General features: G+C 38.5%; 1 protein-coding gene across 1 annotated transcript in view; it reads left to right on the top strand.

Annotated features, from left to right (window-relative positions):
* The window catches only part of PDZD8 (PDZ domain containing 8), a 57,084-nt gene that overhangs the window by 34,741 nt on the left and 6,428 nt on the right, over positions 1 to 15,915 (top strand). The window contains exon 4 of the mRNA XM_084526459.1: positions 15,731 to 15,893. Coding sequence (XP_084382585.1) covers positions 15,731 to 15,893 — 163 coding nt within the window. The remainder of the gene's footprint in view (positions 1 to 15,730; positions 15,894 to 15,915) is intronic.

The raw sequence follows: 15,915 nt of genomic DNA, 5'->3' as shown, positions 1-15,915 counted from the left end.
CTCCAAATGCTCTATAATGATGCCATGTAGAAATGGGAAAGTAATATGGGTGGGCAGCATAGCAATTGCCCTGCAAAAGCCTTAGGGATCAAAAATGCAGTTGCAGATTCCCATCCCAGAAATGGCTGAAAGGTCATTCCGGTGTATGAAGGTTAGATAGAGCAGACTGATGCTTTGCAAAGGACACCTGCTTATCGGAAGTAATCAGAAGTGAGTCATGGTTAAAATACGGAGCATTTCCCTTAATGCAGTCTGTTAAAAGGCTGCCTCCATTAAATTTTATTTAAGATAAATAGACTCTTTGAACTACGAACGTCTTTACAAATATTTTAACCAAAAGTCAGTATCTTCAGATCTTTACTAATGTCATCTGTTTCCATTTTTAGGTGCTTAGCTTGGAACAAATACAATGTCTGCGCAGCCTCAGATCCATTTCATGTTAATTGAAGCTATATATTTTCCCGAGCTGAAGGAAGAAAATAAACCCAAAACCCTAGAAATCTGAGGCTGGATATCCAGAAAGATTAGTTTATATTTTTTGTTTTTAATTATAAAAACAGTCATACAGTTTTTCATCTCTGAACATATAAACATATGCACACTTTAATATGTATAAGGTATGTGTGCATATAAACATGCATGCACTAAATCTGTAGATGTGTGTATGTGTATATATAAAATCAAAACCATCAGTTGTCCTTCAGTTAAATTTAAATGGGAGTCTCATGGGGAGCAAATTGCCCATGCATTAAAAAATGTAGATACTTACAATTACAACAAATGACTTCTGAGAAGTTGGGCTTGGCTTATCTGGAGCTCATTTATACTTACAGCCCTAACCTTATAGAAAAGTCACGAAAATGCAAAGATGGTTATCAGAACGATTGCAGAACTGTTCCTAGGTAGCTGAGTCATACAGCTGGGGCAGTATAGCAAGAATAGCCTGAAAAACAGCTCGTAAGCTAAGAAGACTTAGATGGCAGTATGAACTGCATGGGATGTAAGCTTAGGAAGAGTGTTCACACCGTCATAACGTGACCAAACACCTGATCTGAACAAGCAAGTGTAGGCATATGTTTAAATAACTGTTAAAGTCCAGATTCCATCTTGGGTTTTGGCTGGTTTGTTGCTGCTATGTCTCTTGTCTCTAGAATGAGCTGAAAAAACAACAGTTTTCTTGTGTTTTTTTTTTCCACTGTCTTGCATGTGGCACAGAGATCTACCTGTAAAAGTTTATCAAGCTCTTTTCTTCTTTTTTTCTTTTATGAGGAGCCCAGTAAAGAAGGACCTGAGCTGCACTGGAGGCATGGGCAAAGCTTCATCCTGCGGGGTGGCAGTGAGCTTTGCTGAACCAAACCAGTTCTCTGAGCAGCACTTGGAGATGTAATGCCTGTTAATAATTAAGAGAAAGCAGGCACAGTAGTAAGGGAGAGCAAATAATGCCTGTTGGTGCAGGAGACCAGGTGTGATGATGAATAACAGCATCAGTTCAGCTGCATAAACAGAGCAGAGGGCATCTAACGAGGGTACCACCAACAAAGCCATGGAAGTAATCAGGTCATGGGAGTACAGTAGCTGTAAATATTTGGCTAGTGTGGGATCTTTGCCTAATTAATGTGTGTTATCTGTAGGCTATAGAAACTACAAGGGAACTTGTAATTATACTATCAAAACCATTAAACAGCAGCAATACCGACTTCAGCAGAAAACAGCAAGAAAATTGGCTAGATTTCAAGCAGTTAATCGTATATATAATTCCAAACAAGATTTAAATATATCTGAACAAGGTGTCTGGTTACTAGACTAGACCCAGAGTAATTTGGAGTGAAAGAGACCGCAGGAGGTAACCTGGTCCACCCAGGTCTAACCAGGTTAACCCAGGTCAGTGCTAAGCTGGACCAGGCTCTCAGGCCCCTCTCAGAACATGGCAGGCAATTGCTCGAGGAGTCCTTCTCTTCATTTTTTGTCTTTTTAGAGCTCTCACAGAATGGTACTCGACAGACCATGCTGTTACACGCAGAGGGAAAGCAGCAGAGTTAGCTGAATTCATTTACAATAGTTCAGACTAAATCACTCCTTTTACTTAAGACAAACCTAGGTGTATTTCTGTGCTGATGGACTCAAAGTAAGGTTTTTGTGTTGAAGGCAGTCCAGACAGGAGTCGGGTCTAGCCTAAAAACAGAGAAAGTAGTAAATATGCACTATGTTTGTTTCTTTTATTACATTTCTGCAGCCTGGCTCCAATAGGTGTTTAACCTAAGCATGGGAACATCTGTCATGGATTTTTATTACTTGCAAGCAATATTTGAACAAAGAATACTTTTTCAACAAAGTTTGTTTTTTTGTTTTGTTTTTTTTTTTTTTTGCCAGGTTCGATAAATATTTTTATTTCCACTGCAGCTTTTGAAACTGTAGCTACTGGAGGAAAATTGAAATAATCTGATTTTCAGAAACTACGTTGGTAATAACTAGGAATGAAGTGTTGGCTGCTGCTGTGAGCAAGGATACTCCGATTCCTGCCAGCTGATGTGTAGAAGTGCCATTAGGAGCCACAGTTTTGGTTGCATATGATTGGGGTAATCGATGATTGTAATTAGTTCCTGAACTTTAAAAATAGCTATTGGGGGGAAGTAATTTTGCAAAAGGTCACTAAAGCAGTATTCTCTCATGTCTAATAATTGGAATGAAAGGAAACCAGATTTACCAGAAAGTAAAGAATGTGTTTCTAGCAAAGATCACACAATTTACTTTCACAGATATTAGTTTAATTTCTGGTTTTGTTTGGACAGCTGGAACCAGAAAGCTGTACAGGCACTGGTGATGTGCCCTGGACAGAATATGCTCTTGCAAGTTCAAAAAATAATTCAATGGAGCAAAGAGACTTTTTAGTATTGCAGAACCTGCAACTCACTGTGCAACTCTTCAGATGTTAAAATAAGTATTTTCAAGCTGCAGCAGAAGGGAAGCAAGAGAAGTTGCAGTGGCTGCAAGAAGACCTGCTTAAGGGAAGATACTGTGTGGGTCTTAACGAGCGTATGCATAATTTTTAATTGGTTATTGTTAATGTTGCAATTTTTTGACATCAAACAGTGTCAGAACAGTATATTTAGCCAGGCTGCTTACGGTAATTATGTCAGTTCAGTGAGCAGTCCAGAGGCAGAGGTTTGATACGTATTTACTTCAGTGACTCATTTTCATATTCATACAGGTATCTCATCGTTTATGTTTATCCCAATAAGTAGCACTGATTTCTAAAATCTCTGTGTTTTAACTTGTATTTGGAAGAGGAGGGGAAAAAAAAATGTAAGTATTTAACCAAGTGTGGATGTAAACCAAGGAGGCAGTCCAGTTGGCTCTAGTCCCTCCATTAGCCCAGTGTAACACGTAGAGCTTTACTATTTGTATTCCTAAAAACCACATCTCCCCCAAAAGCAGCGATGAGCCCAGGCAGCTCTGGTTCTGCGCAGGGTTGGCTCAGGCTCCTGGGGACGAGGGCAGTGGGAGCAGCCCAGTGCCCCCAGGAGGGCAGCCCCACTTCTAGGAGGGTCCTTCAGTAACAGGGACAAGTGGTGCTGCCGAATGGGGCTTGGCCCTTCCCGATCACCTTCTGGGAAGGGTGTGTTTAGCCAGTTGTTCACATCAGGGCTGTGTTCGTCCCGGAGAACTTAGAGCATTGTCAGTGTTGTCGAGAAAGGCATTTACCAAAACCATGCGTTCTTCATTGAAACAAAAACATTTACTTTCTGTGTAATAACGTTACAGCTTTTTCAGTAATTATAAGCAAAGTATTACTTGATTTCATCATGGTACACGTATGCAAAATCTGTATGAACAGAAGTCATGATCCTTACATGCTGTTTTTAATTTTGGCTTGCTTTTTATGCAGAATATTGTTTCCAGTTCAACTCAGAAGTGTGTCCTTGCCTGAAAAAAAAAAAAAATAAAAATCAGTGATGCTTCTACTGAAGAGATCTAAGTTACAGTCCATGTTGGTATTTGGGTGAGATAGCAATGTAAAATTCCTTCAGTTTTAATTATCTTCTGGGACTCGTGTTCCAATGGTATTAAAGTGTGTAAGCCAAAGGCTCTTTTGGGGAGCCTCGAGAGTTCATCAAGAGGGGCAAGCTGTGCATAATGAAAACACGTGGTTAGTCATTAGGATTTTCCTCTGGCCCTGAACCCTAACAGACTTTGGGGGGTCTGGGGGGAAACCACCTCGCTGACAATTTTTCTTTCTCTCTCCAAATTGTTCTTTTGTCTCACAAAGAGACAATTCTTTATACACCTTTCTCCAGCAGACTCTATTGTAATATTTGCATGAAAATGATTACCGAAGAGTAATGTTGCACATGAGTAGGCAGCTATAAATCTAAGTCTAAGCTCTATGGGGTTTTTGGTAGTTCATGTAAATATTTCTAATAGTCAGAGATCTTCACTGGGGAAATGATGAGTGCTTTGCTGAGGTACCTCATGCATTGGCTTGCAGGCAACAGTTCTGCAATCCAGGCTAGTTATTTTCTCTCCCCATCTTCCTTTCCTTCCACTCTATATATGTGGGGTTTCCGGACTTCTCCACCCTAAACTATGACTAAATATAATTTCCCAGGTACTTTTTTCGTAGGCTTCCTAGTGTGCTTCAGAGATTGAGAACTTTCTTGAGTTAATGCATGTCTTCTTCTCTTGAAATAGAGTGGTAAGTTAAGTGATTGTATTAAAACTGGGAAGCAAGTTAATCATCAAATTTGTAGTTTTGCATCCTCTAGTTATACTGTAAGATATTTCATTTCTTTTACTTTTTCTCAATTTTATTACCTTCAGCTATTTCCTCATCCATCACATTGCGTATTTGTTTTTCTACGAAGTTCTAATTTCTTTAGTCTGTCGGTTTTCAAGTTCTGTTTTTATTATCAACGTTTTAAACTTAGCTTTTTTATTATAAAAAATGCACCTTCTTATGGATTCACTGTAAAATACGTGTGTGTATATATATGTGTGTGTGTTTATATATATAACTCATGCCCAGACTAAACTTTTGGATATTTTACTAGCTCTATGCTCAGTGCACAGTACATCCACTTTATTCACAACTTTTTACATATTACTTTTCCACTATTTTAAAATAAAAGTATCAAACAAGAAACAGACTGAACATTTAGTACTGGATGTGCCGTTCATGACCAGTGACTCTTTTTGAGGCTGCTGCTCCTCAGGGATTTTTAGAGAGCTCTCAAAATGCACAGCAGCCCTCGGGGAGCTGCAGCCTTTGGCTGCTAAGGGCTCCCTGCCTGCATTTGCTTCTGTGTGCATCCCGTGCTGCTGTCGTGGCTGAGCTGTTGGGCATCAGACCATCGGTGATGGTCAACAAGTATAGTACTGTGGGCTGGTATCGAGCAGTCAAATTATAGTGTACAGAATGGTCTCATCAGCTTCTTTGATGCAATCTTCAGTATCTCTTTTGTTTGATAAACCTCATGGAAATTATTAAATCTGAATTATTCATACCAAAGTCAAGAAATAACAAAAATACATCATGGTTTCAAATTCCATCCCTGTAATATTTCGAGAAATAAATACTCATCACCTCAATCTTAAAAGAAAAAAATAAGATCTTCTTAAGGATAGCTTCTATCATGCACGTGCACTTTACAGTCTTCTCTCCCCCTTGTTAAAAATGATTTTTTGAAAAAATATTTATTTCTCTGGCACTGTAAGGTATTGACTAATTCTTTTCTCATTTTTTAAATCAAATAAGGAGTGAGCTGTAAATTCTTTCAGTGAGGTAATTTGTCACAGTCCCAAACAAGCTCTGTTTCTGATGGCAGAGGAGAGAAGGGGAAATGGAAGTAGGAAGAAAATGCATTATGAAATCCGCTGGGTATTTTTCTTATACACTTCACTAGCTATCAATAAGATCTGTTGTTAATTTAAAAATAATAGAGCATAAAACCAGAGTCTGTGAAGTTATTGGGAGTGCTGAAGTAAAAGGAGGCATCTTTAAGCTTGACATAATTTCCTATTCATTCTTTCACTTACCTTCCCGCAGGGAGACATGGAGTTGGTATATATCACTTCTCTAAGCCAGAGAATACTTCAGAAACCCATCAGAAGGGATGAACTGTTACTTCTGTTGTAGATAACGTCCTGCTCCCCTTGAAATTAATTTTTTCTTTGACTCCCGGTAAGCTATTTCTGGAGGAGTGTTTTTCTTCTAGCACTAGTGCATATTTCAGTGCTAGTTGGGGTCTGCAATGCTTTGATGGAGAATTCACCTGCTCTGCTACCTCCAGAAATGCATGGGAGCTGGGGAAGTTAAGGGAGAGATTCCTGTTGTGTTGTGCCCAAGCCTTAACACGGTTCAGTTCTCACATGTTTAACAGAAATCTCTGTGACATAGGAAAACAGGGTTTTTATTACTTTTCATAATGTTTTGTTGATTTGGCTTTTTTGTTGTCTTGGACATGTAGTAAAGCTTTTTCATATCCTAGAAGGGGAGGCTAGTCGGGTCTTTGTCTAAGTAGCTACACCTCTTCTGTTTGCTTGCCACTCGGCCATTTAACTATAGGGAACATTTCTGTTATCCAAGTAAATGACCGCCTTGATTACATGGAGAGAAAGTTGCAACGTGAAAAATTCAGACCCTCAGGTCTTCCTGAAGCACTTGCAGGAGTTTGGATCCAAAGTTTGAGAGTGTATTGATTCTAATTTGCAGATAGTGTTCACTTTCTAAACCCTTCTCCTGCTCCGTTCAGTCTTCTGCTATATCGGGAAGCGATTTCTGTGTGCATATGGGGGAGAATTCTACAATATTTTTTCAAGTGCAAAGCAAACAGAGGTGGGTATTGATTTCTTTTGCAAAGTGACTTGTCACTATCTGGCTTGGTGTAAAGACCTTTTCAGCTCATAGCAGTGGCAATTTTTGTAAGCGATGAATGGTAACGGTATAAAAATCTGGCTTCTAGATGTGCTGTTGTCTCGGTGCATCTAATGAGATGTGACAGTGAGCTCCTGTTCCACTGCCTGGCACTGACTCGTGCCCTATAACCATAAACAAATTGATTTGACGTGCGTTCAACGAAAAAAACAGAAATAGATGTATGGTCCTGGAAATCTTTACTGTTTATATAGTTATGTGTTCATACTGCAGCATTATGTCCAGAACTTAATTGGAAACAAGTCTGTGTGGTTTGGATTATGTTCTACATAGAGAAAGATTATTATATACCAAAACCTTGGCCTTCTGGCAGTAATTATTAAGAATAGGCTAGATACAGATCCCCAGCTCCTCTGGTCCTGGCACTGCAGAATTTCAGCAGTAAGCTCATCTTCTGGCTTTCCCAGAAAAAGGGGGGACGGCGGTGATAGATACAACAGGATCTTTGTTTTGATCCAGATGGATCATCTGTTTAATCGCTAGAGTTGTTACAGTGATGAATCATTTTATTGCATCTGCCTTTGTTCCTTTGGGTTCAGCTAGATCTGTGGGTAAGTAGGAGTAAGTAGGATTTTTTTAGGGCTTGCATTTCTATGTCACGGCCAGCTAGCCGTTCATTAATATTGACAAGAAATAGAACAGTTGTGACAAAGATTGTGTGCGTATGCAGTGCAGGAATCACAAACCCCGTTCCTTAAGTCCTGCGATAAAGTAAATTGTCTGATTAGATTGGTCCTGAGTGGCTGCTGCTTAGGCTATGCTATTGCTAAGGGCATAATTTGCATTGCCAGAAACTGCAAGGGTTTGCTTGTAAGAGTGTTTTTACATATATTTTGCAGACCATTGGGTAAGTAACTGTAAATACTCGATTTTTAATAACACTGCTTGATTCCTTGCCTGCGGCATGAAGGCTCATCTCACAGTCCCTTTGCCTGTGACGGCAGCAGTGGGGAGCCTGGGTGGCAGGGACAAGCAGAACTACAGCTGCTTCCCTGGCCTGTCCTGGGACTGTCCCACTGCTCCAGCAGCTCTCAGCTCTTCCTGGGAATGGTTTCAGCAGTGGTTCTGCTCCTGTCTCAGATCTGTAGGTTTTGCTGTAGATCCCCAGGTGAGAACTATTTGCAAAGTTCCTGCTCTCTTCAGAAGACGCGCTGTACTCCAGATGCGGCTTTCTGACATTGGCGTTGCTGCAAAGAAAATGCTTCTGCTCCAGAATAAAGTAAACCTATAAATAATGCACTTTATCTCAATGTTTTGTCCTTCAGAAATGAAATTTTAAAGCCCTTTAAAACTTAACTTTTGAGCCCTCCAGTGTAAGCTAAGAGTTCGATTTGTATTCATTAGAAAGTAGTATTGTGGATTTTATTTCCATGGAAACTCACATCAGTGATGCTTTTTGATGACAATGGATAATAACTTTTCATATTTCTAGTTTTGAAGGCAATATGCTTGTCAGTAATCAGATTGCTGCTGCTGGGTGAGATCGTCACGCAGTTTCTTTGTGTGAAGAGGAAGACTTCAGAGTGCCTATTAATGCCATTAGAAAGACCTTTAAATTGATATTCTAATAATTTGATTTCATGAATATCAATAAAAATTGTTCTCTAACTATTAATTAGTTCTGATATTAACATAATTACTAGCTGGTTTAGAAGTTTGCTTTCAATACATACACTTGAAAGTTGTTTTTTGTTTTTTTTTTTTTCCATCTCAAGCAATAAACAAAACCCCAGATTGACCTTTCTCTGCCACGCACATATTCAAAATGCACAAATGCTCTTGTGTTCTCATTAATCTCCTGTATCTGTAATTTGCATCGCAACAATTTATAACAAATTTATACAAAGGAAACCATTAGCAAGGTAAACTTCCCTTTGGGTCTGCATTGCACATAGAGCAAGTTGATTTCTAACACTGGATTTTTAATACCCAGTTTCAATGAGCTTATTTCAGTATTTGTTACCAGGCTACCTGAGCGTTTCACTAAACGTTCGTGTAGTAACTGAGTCATGCTTAAGCAATATTGGAGGAGGCCTTTTTTCTATCGAAGACATGAGTGGTGATAGAAGATTTGAAAAAAAAATCAATCTTTTCCCATTTTTCAGGGCCAAAGGAAATCATCACGGTTGGGTTTAATAAAGACTAAAGATGTCAGTGAGCAGGAGCACTTAAAGAAGAGCTACGTTGGTGTTTGTACTAAATTGCTCTCCAAAGAAGAGCTATGGATAAAACCGAAGGTGTTCATTTTATTTGCCTCTGACACTTTGAAGTTAAATGCCAGGTTTGAGCTGCCTTGTTTGTCTTTACCTCCTCCATTCAGCTCATGTAATTACTGTTTAGTGAGAATGCCTCGGCACTACATGATAATTGCTAAACAGTTTGCTTTTTGCATGTCACATAACCTGTTTCCCTGTACAATTGGAAAGTACAGGGGTTTTTGGTATTAGTTCAGTAAAAGAGGAGCCGCAATGCGTCAGAAGTACTGAGGAGAAATAATGTGTGGTTCCTTATTTTGTTCAGTATCTAGATTTTGTTCTGTATCTCACTGATATCAAATGTTTTCGTCAGGGAGACGTGCAGATGTTGACTACCATGAATTGTCAGAGATTTCAGGCAAATAGCGTGTGATGGAAAAGTTAGACATGTGCATAGCATTTGTAGAATTTGTGACCTTAATGAATTATTGCTTTAAATATAAGCTTGGTCCAATATGTAACTCATTTCAGAATGAGATTGCCATCATATTTTATAATTTAGATTTTTGTTTTCCAAAAGGGATTACGTTGAACAGAAAATGATGAGGCCCGCCAGCTTGCTATCTAACAGGACTTTCTCCAAAATAAAAGAAATTTATCCATAAAGAAGCTTCTTCCTTAAAAGAAAAAAATGTGTAAACTTTATTAGTTTGACATAATTGTGTGTCCACCTGCACAGACCATGGTTCCCATAGCCAGAAGAATGATCAGTGCAGGGTTTAACACCCGACTTCTTTCACTGCTGTTACTGTTACAGGAATTCTGTCCCTGATACTCCACAAAAAGCAAAGCTGTCTACTATCACAGGCCACGAGGTTGTGATTCCACTGCTCATAACCCTGATTCTTTTTCTGAGACAGTTGTACATTTAAAATGTCATTTGATGGTTTAAATAGAAAGTGTGTGCCACACTTTCAAAAATAAATTAGTGAAATCATATTTAGTTGGGGTGGTTGAGATATACATCAATTCAGAGGAAATTCTGTTTCTCTAAAACTGCTTCCAGTATGAATGACTTCTCTGAAACTTTTGTTTTTCAGACTGTTTTAAGTTGGTCAGAACATTTTCACTTCAGAAGTATTGATGGAAAATTCTCTGACCTCTTTGTATTTCCTGAGACTTACATAGTGAGTCAAACTTAGCCATTCATTCAGGCAGGTAGTTTGTAACTGTTTTGTTTTTTTTTTTTCACCGATACTCCTCTTGGCAGTTTGGAGAAAATTCTGTGTTATTCTTAAGGAAATTTGAAACGGTCAAGAGGAGATAAGCAGAGGAAAACAGTAAAAGCCTTAGATGCGCACTGTCAAAGCTATTGAAGGTAGGTGCCCACTTCTGTACAGCACTGTGATATCGATACACCTGAGGCCAGTACCGACTTCCCTGTACTAAATCTAAACACAGCCTTAATGTCAAAGTCAGAGTGGGCTAATTCATCTTGGTCTCTGTCATCCATCATCATGGATTCCTTGGTCAAGGGCTACATCAGACAATTTGTGGTTAGATTGAAATCCTCTCAGAACATTCAGATTTTTTTTTTCTTTTTTTCTTCTTTTTTGAGTCTGGTGTTTCTGAGGAGTGTCTCAAGAGATTGATGATCCTTGCTTCCTTTTGCTGTCTCATCTAGCCCATATAAATAAACTAGCAATCAATTCACTGTGTAGGTCATATATAATGACTGCATTCAATAATAGTGTTGAAAAAGCAAGAATGTTAAAGTCCATATTTTAAAGATTATATGCCAAAAACCTTTTTTTAATAATATAAGTATCTGAGTCTTCTGAATAGAAGTAACTGCTTCCTAGTTTTTGTTCTTTAATGTTATTTTTTGACATGAAATATTCCTTCCTTTCCTCTCAATGTGCAGGGTTGTCTGGGAGAATGTAATAGTTCACAGGCACATTCATAGGCATTTAATCTCTACTTTTTCTCCAAAACGTTAGACCATTCTTCCACGAATACACGAGATCCGCTGTAGTCACTCAAATGGGTTGGAAAAAAATTAAGTTTTTTATCTACAATACAGCACAGAAAATATGTCAGTTTGACTTACATAGCATGTTATATACCACTGATAGTCAATAAAAAGTATTTGTAAAAGTCTTGGTTTTTATTTGATGTAAATTAGTGAAATAAGATTTCTTGCGCGTGCTTAGGTGATTGAGCTTTTCTTGGCGTTTATTTGAAAGAATTCTCATTGTGAAGGACATTCTTTAATGGCACCTTAGAAATTCTGAATGGAAGTGTTATATGTAATGTTAACTTGGAAGTGTTACATCTAATGTTAACTTACTGTAGTCCCATAACAATAATATATTGATGGTATTCTTACCTCTGTATTTAAAAATAAATTCATAGGTACAGTTTTAGAAGCAAATAATGAATGAGATGGCATCACACTTGTGTCTGTAAGTCTGTAGGCAGTTGCCTATGAGAGAGATGTTTATAATTCCTTCACATTTGCAAATTATTTCACACTGATAAATTAATGAAGCATTTGGAGATTAAGTTTTCATCCTATATCAACATTAATCTAAATGTTGATAGTTCAGTCAATTAAATGGCACTAGCAAGCTATAAACTTCTGACTCCTTACTGTGTAGCTGTGAAGTTCGGTATCAGTATGCTTAAAACAGGTTGAAGAAATTAATTTTCACTGACATCCAACATCTGCTAGGCTTTCAGAATGAAGAGACTGAGGTAGGGTAAGGCTGTGAGACACAACATGATTTTCTCCCACATTGTATTTCCACAGCATACTTCCACTATTGAACGGAAAGTATTGGAGGAGCTGTGCTCCACAGTGGCTCATGCACTGGTGCATATAAATGAACTAAAGCCTTTATTGGGAGATCAATGCTTATATACTTCTTTCTGTGAAAGTCTGGCACTCACAGCCATGCATCAAAATGTTTTATTAATTTTAAAGTGAATGGAAATCTTGTCTTTTTTTTTTTTTTTTTTTTAACCTGAATAATAAAACCCTAAGGAAATTACTTCCTCCCCCTTGGCCCCAAGTTAGTCATTATTGTTCTGTAGCATCTTAATTTCATCACAGATAGCCTGGGGGTGCATACTTAAAAAAAATATAATAATAATAATAATTAAAAAGAAATTTAAGTTTTCCAAATTCTATGACAGTTGAGCTCTAGCTCTTTCAATATAAATTACTCTCTGTCTTTTACTAACAAATGTATTATCTGCTTTATCTTGAAACTTAGTGAAATTACTGTCGTGGGAGGCTTGCAGGAACTAGTAAAACAGAGCTATTAAATCAAAATAATTGGATTTTAATATGATGTAGTTAATTGGTTAAAGCGCCTGCTTCTCCGAAGCATATCTGCTAATTTTTCTCCCTTGCACCCAATGTCCTTGATAACAGTTGTCCTTTCGTTAGCAGCAATTCTCTCCTGACCCCTCCATCATTTACCTCCTTTCCTCCTCCTGATGCTTCAGGTTCCAGGCGATCTTGGGCTCTTCACGGAACGTACGCTCTGCTTGAGGGAGGGTCAGAAAGGCAGAAGGTAGCCGTGCTGGATGCACAAAGATGCTGTTGGGGGCTTTTGTGACATTACTGGTTGGGGCAAAAAGCTTGAAACGGCATTCAGCCGTGCTGCGGCTAGCTGGAGATACCAGAAAAAGAGAAAGCTACTCATCTGGTTTGGGTTGATAAATAAAACCAGTTTACTCTGTGAGAAAGCTTGTGGCTGTGCCAAAGTTAATAAAACGTTGAGATGAACTTTGCTTGTTACGTTCAAAGGCCCTCTCTTTCCCAAAACAGCTTTCTGTCAGACACCAGTGTAATGCTGCAGGGCTCCTCGCCACGGGTGATTCGTGCGCCGTGTCCCTGCATGGAAGCCAAATGTGCGGAGATACCTAAATGCCTTTGGTCCCAGCTGTCCCAAGTTCCTTTTATGTGGTCTGGCCCTGGGGGAGGAGGGAAGGGTGAAATGCTGGAAATCACCTCTGAGGTTTCTCCTTTCTTGCAGTAGGGAATGTCTCCATTGCTAAGCCATGCTGCTGTCTAGAGTCCTTGGATTCAAAGGAAGCTTAAGAGGATCAGGGTCTATACTGACAAATGTTGTTTTGGTAACTTTTCCCCTTTTGCCATCCAATTGCACCCTTTTCCCTCATATTTCGCTCATCGTGCAGCTTGCCGTGATTTGTCAGAGGTCACTGCTGCCTTGTTTCAGGTGCTGGGCATTGCGGGACCAGCTTGTGTTTTCCGTGTGAGTTTCCTTCTCAACCAGGGCTTGTTACTTTCTGAAGAACAGGCCTTCAGAAAGGCTGTCATTGCTTCTTTGTGTTACTCTGGGAAGGACAAATTTGCTCTGGAAGGAGCAAATCTGGACGACCAACTGGAAAGGAAAGTAAATTTTCATGCAGTACCTCCTGTTTGTGTTTGCTTGTTGGCCACCATAACATTAAACTTAGAGCAACATTTCTTCTGCAGGGATGCCAAACTAACAGGGTCTCTTTCTTTTGACTTGAAAATGTCATGTCTTACTAACTCATAAGGTTTCGGGATAAGCTATATACCATCAAAACAGATGTATACATAAAGAAGCATAATTAAATTACAAAAATAACTTAGTATTAAGGGGAGAATTATCCTACTTTTTTCTCTACTACTCTGTCTACAGATCCATTTCTTTCCTAAAATTCTTTCTTAAAACTCTCACTAAATAGCTTTGTACTTCAGTGGTCTCGTGAAAAGTGGAGTAAAAAGTGCTTAACAGTATCAAATTAGCACTTGTAGTAATAGTAATTGAAGACTTTTATTTAAGACGTTTCTCTTTTCTTCCATATGTATTTCTAATAATCTTTCTGTTTTTTGTTTGTTTTTTTTTAAATCTTAAAAGCTTTGTAGCAGTGTAGTGATGTGTTGTATATCTGAGTTTCTTTTAGATGGGAATGACCTGAAACAAGAAAAAAGAGCAGGTTGTTTCTGTAAGGAATATATTTGTTTGCGTTGTAGAAGAACCTTGACTCTTGGAACTGCAATTAAGCTTATTTTAGATCTTGTTGTTCTTGCATACTTTACTGGGCACTCACAATAGTTGAACAGTTTGAGAGAAAATATCTTTAAGTGACTCTGGGAAACGTAGAAAATAAGTGGTACAGCTTAGAAAGTTAATGCAAGTCTGCTGCTTTAAACTCAATTCTTAAGCGTACTGTTAATTAGGATAGCATTTTCACTTTGTAAAGAAGTGATCGACAACAAAAAAAAAATATATTAAAAAGTGCTGATGTTAGGATTATAGCAAAGGAATGAGCGCTGTATGGTCAAAGAGAGAGCTGCGTGTTGAAGTTAAGTAATTCCTTTCACCTATGAGAAGCCATTGTACCAAACTAAGCAAACGAACACATCCGCAGAAGAGGAGGATCATCTCCAGACAGTTCAAACACAGACAGTGGAACAGCAGCAAAGTAAATGCAGAAGGATGGAGGAGCGCACTGTCTACTTAAGCTCAGTAAATTGAAGCCAAATAGAAAATTTCCTATGGAGGTTTTCTACAAACAGTATCTGTCTCTCTGTTCTTGGGAATGAAAAAGCAAATTAAATTTCTCTCCATGGAGCTGAGACATAGCCTGTGAGTTTCTCTGTCAAACAGACAGAATATGCTTCAGCAGAATGATAGCAGTCATTTGAAACAATCCAGAAGAAATGTCCTTTAAGAAAAAAATACCAAAGATCTTAGACATTGAGATATATGAATAAATGGTCACTACCTTGATGTATTCTTTAATTGGTATCTCTTATGACTTAGAAATCTGTGAATGAGTGGACAGGGTGAGACTCTGCTATGGAAATTGTACCTCAGACGTTATTTTAAAAACAAAATACTTGAGATTACAACTAAAATTTATCTTGTATTTATCCTGTTAAGGAAGGTAAACGTGAGGACATGGTTCCTGGTCTTACAAGAAACTTCTTAGGCTATTAAGTGTTTTACTCTGTCTTAATAAATGTGAATAATGCCACATAGATTTGTCCTATGTTGTTGTAACGTGTAAGGCTACAAGGTTTTTCACTCCAAATACTTGTTGTATAGTCTACTGAAGAGATTCTGATAGTAACAGGTTTTGTAACGTAGCTGTGGGATATTAAAACTGAAATCTGGATCGATGGTTCAGCACTCCTTTTAACAAACCTTCTTCGCAATACAGTGGATCGTGAGGCTGTGTCTTGCAAAGATGAGCCATGTATTGCCATTCTTGGCAATTTGTGTTTGCACCGGTTAACTCTTTATGTAAAAAAAGAAACAGATGTACATGCAGTATGTGTATTTTGCTGACAATTCCTTTACTGCTTTCTAGTTTGGGGCTCTTCAGAACTGGTTCCATGTTTCTCCAAAGGTATAAACTATGTTGACAGATAGTGAATCCAGTATGTGATAACGTGCTCAGTGAATTCAGTGGATGTCCTAATGCTTTTTTCATAATACCAGGTGTATAATTTTAGTAAAACAAGAGCATTAGTAGCCGTAAATCCTTACAGTCAGCTTAATCAGTATGCTCTAACTTTTTATTTCCTTCTCTCTAGGCAGAGCTGGTGAAAGGGAATCTGCAAAGTGTTGGACTCACACTGCGCCTTGTGCAGTCCAAGGAAGAAGATGCAGGACATGTTGTTATTGAAACGGTTACACCAAATTCACCTGCAGCAGCTGCTGATCTACAGAGGGGAGACAGACTTCTAGCAATTGGCAGTGAGTAATATGTCAGCTTTCA

The sequence above is a fragment of the Aythya ferina genome (genome assembly GCF_964211825.1).
Source record: "Aythya ferina genome assembly, chromosome: 7".
Taxonomy (NCBI): Eukaryota; Metazoa; Chordata; class Aves; order Anseriformes; family Anatidae; genus Aythya; species Aythya ferina.
The sequence above is the reverse complement of the archived record's forward strand: the minus strand, read 5'-3'. Positions and strand labels throughout refer to the sequence as shown.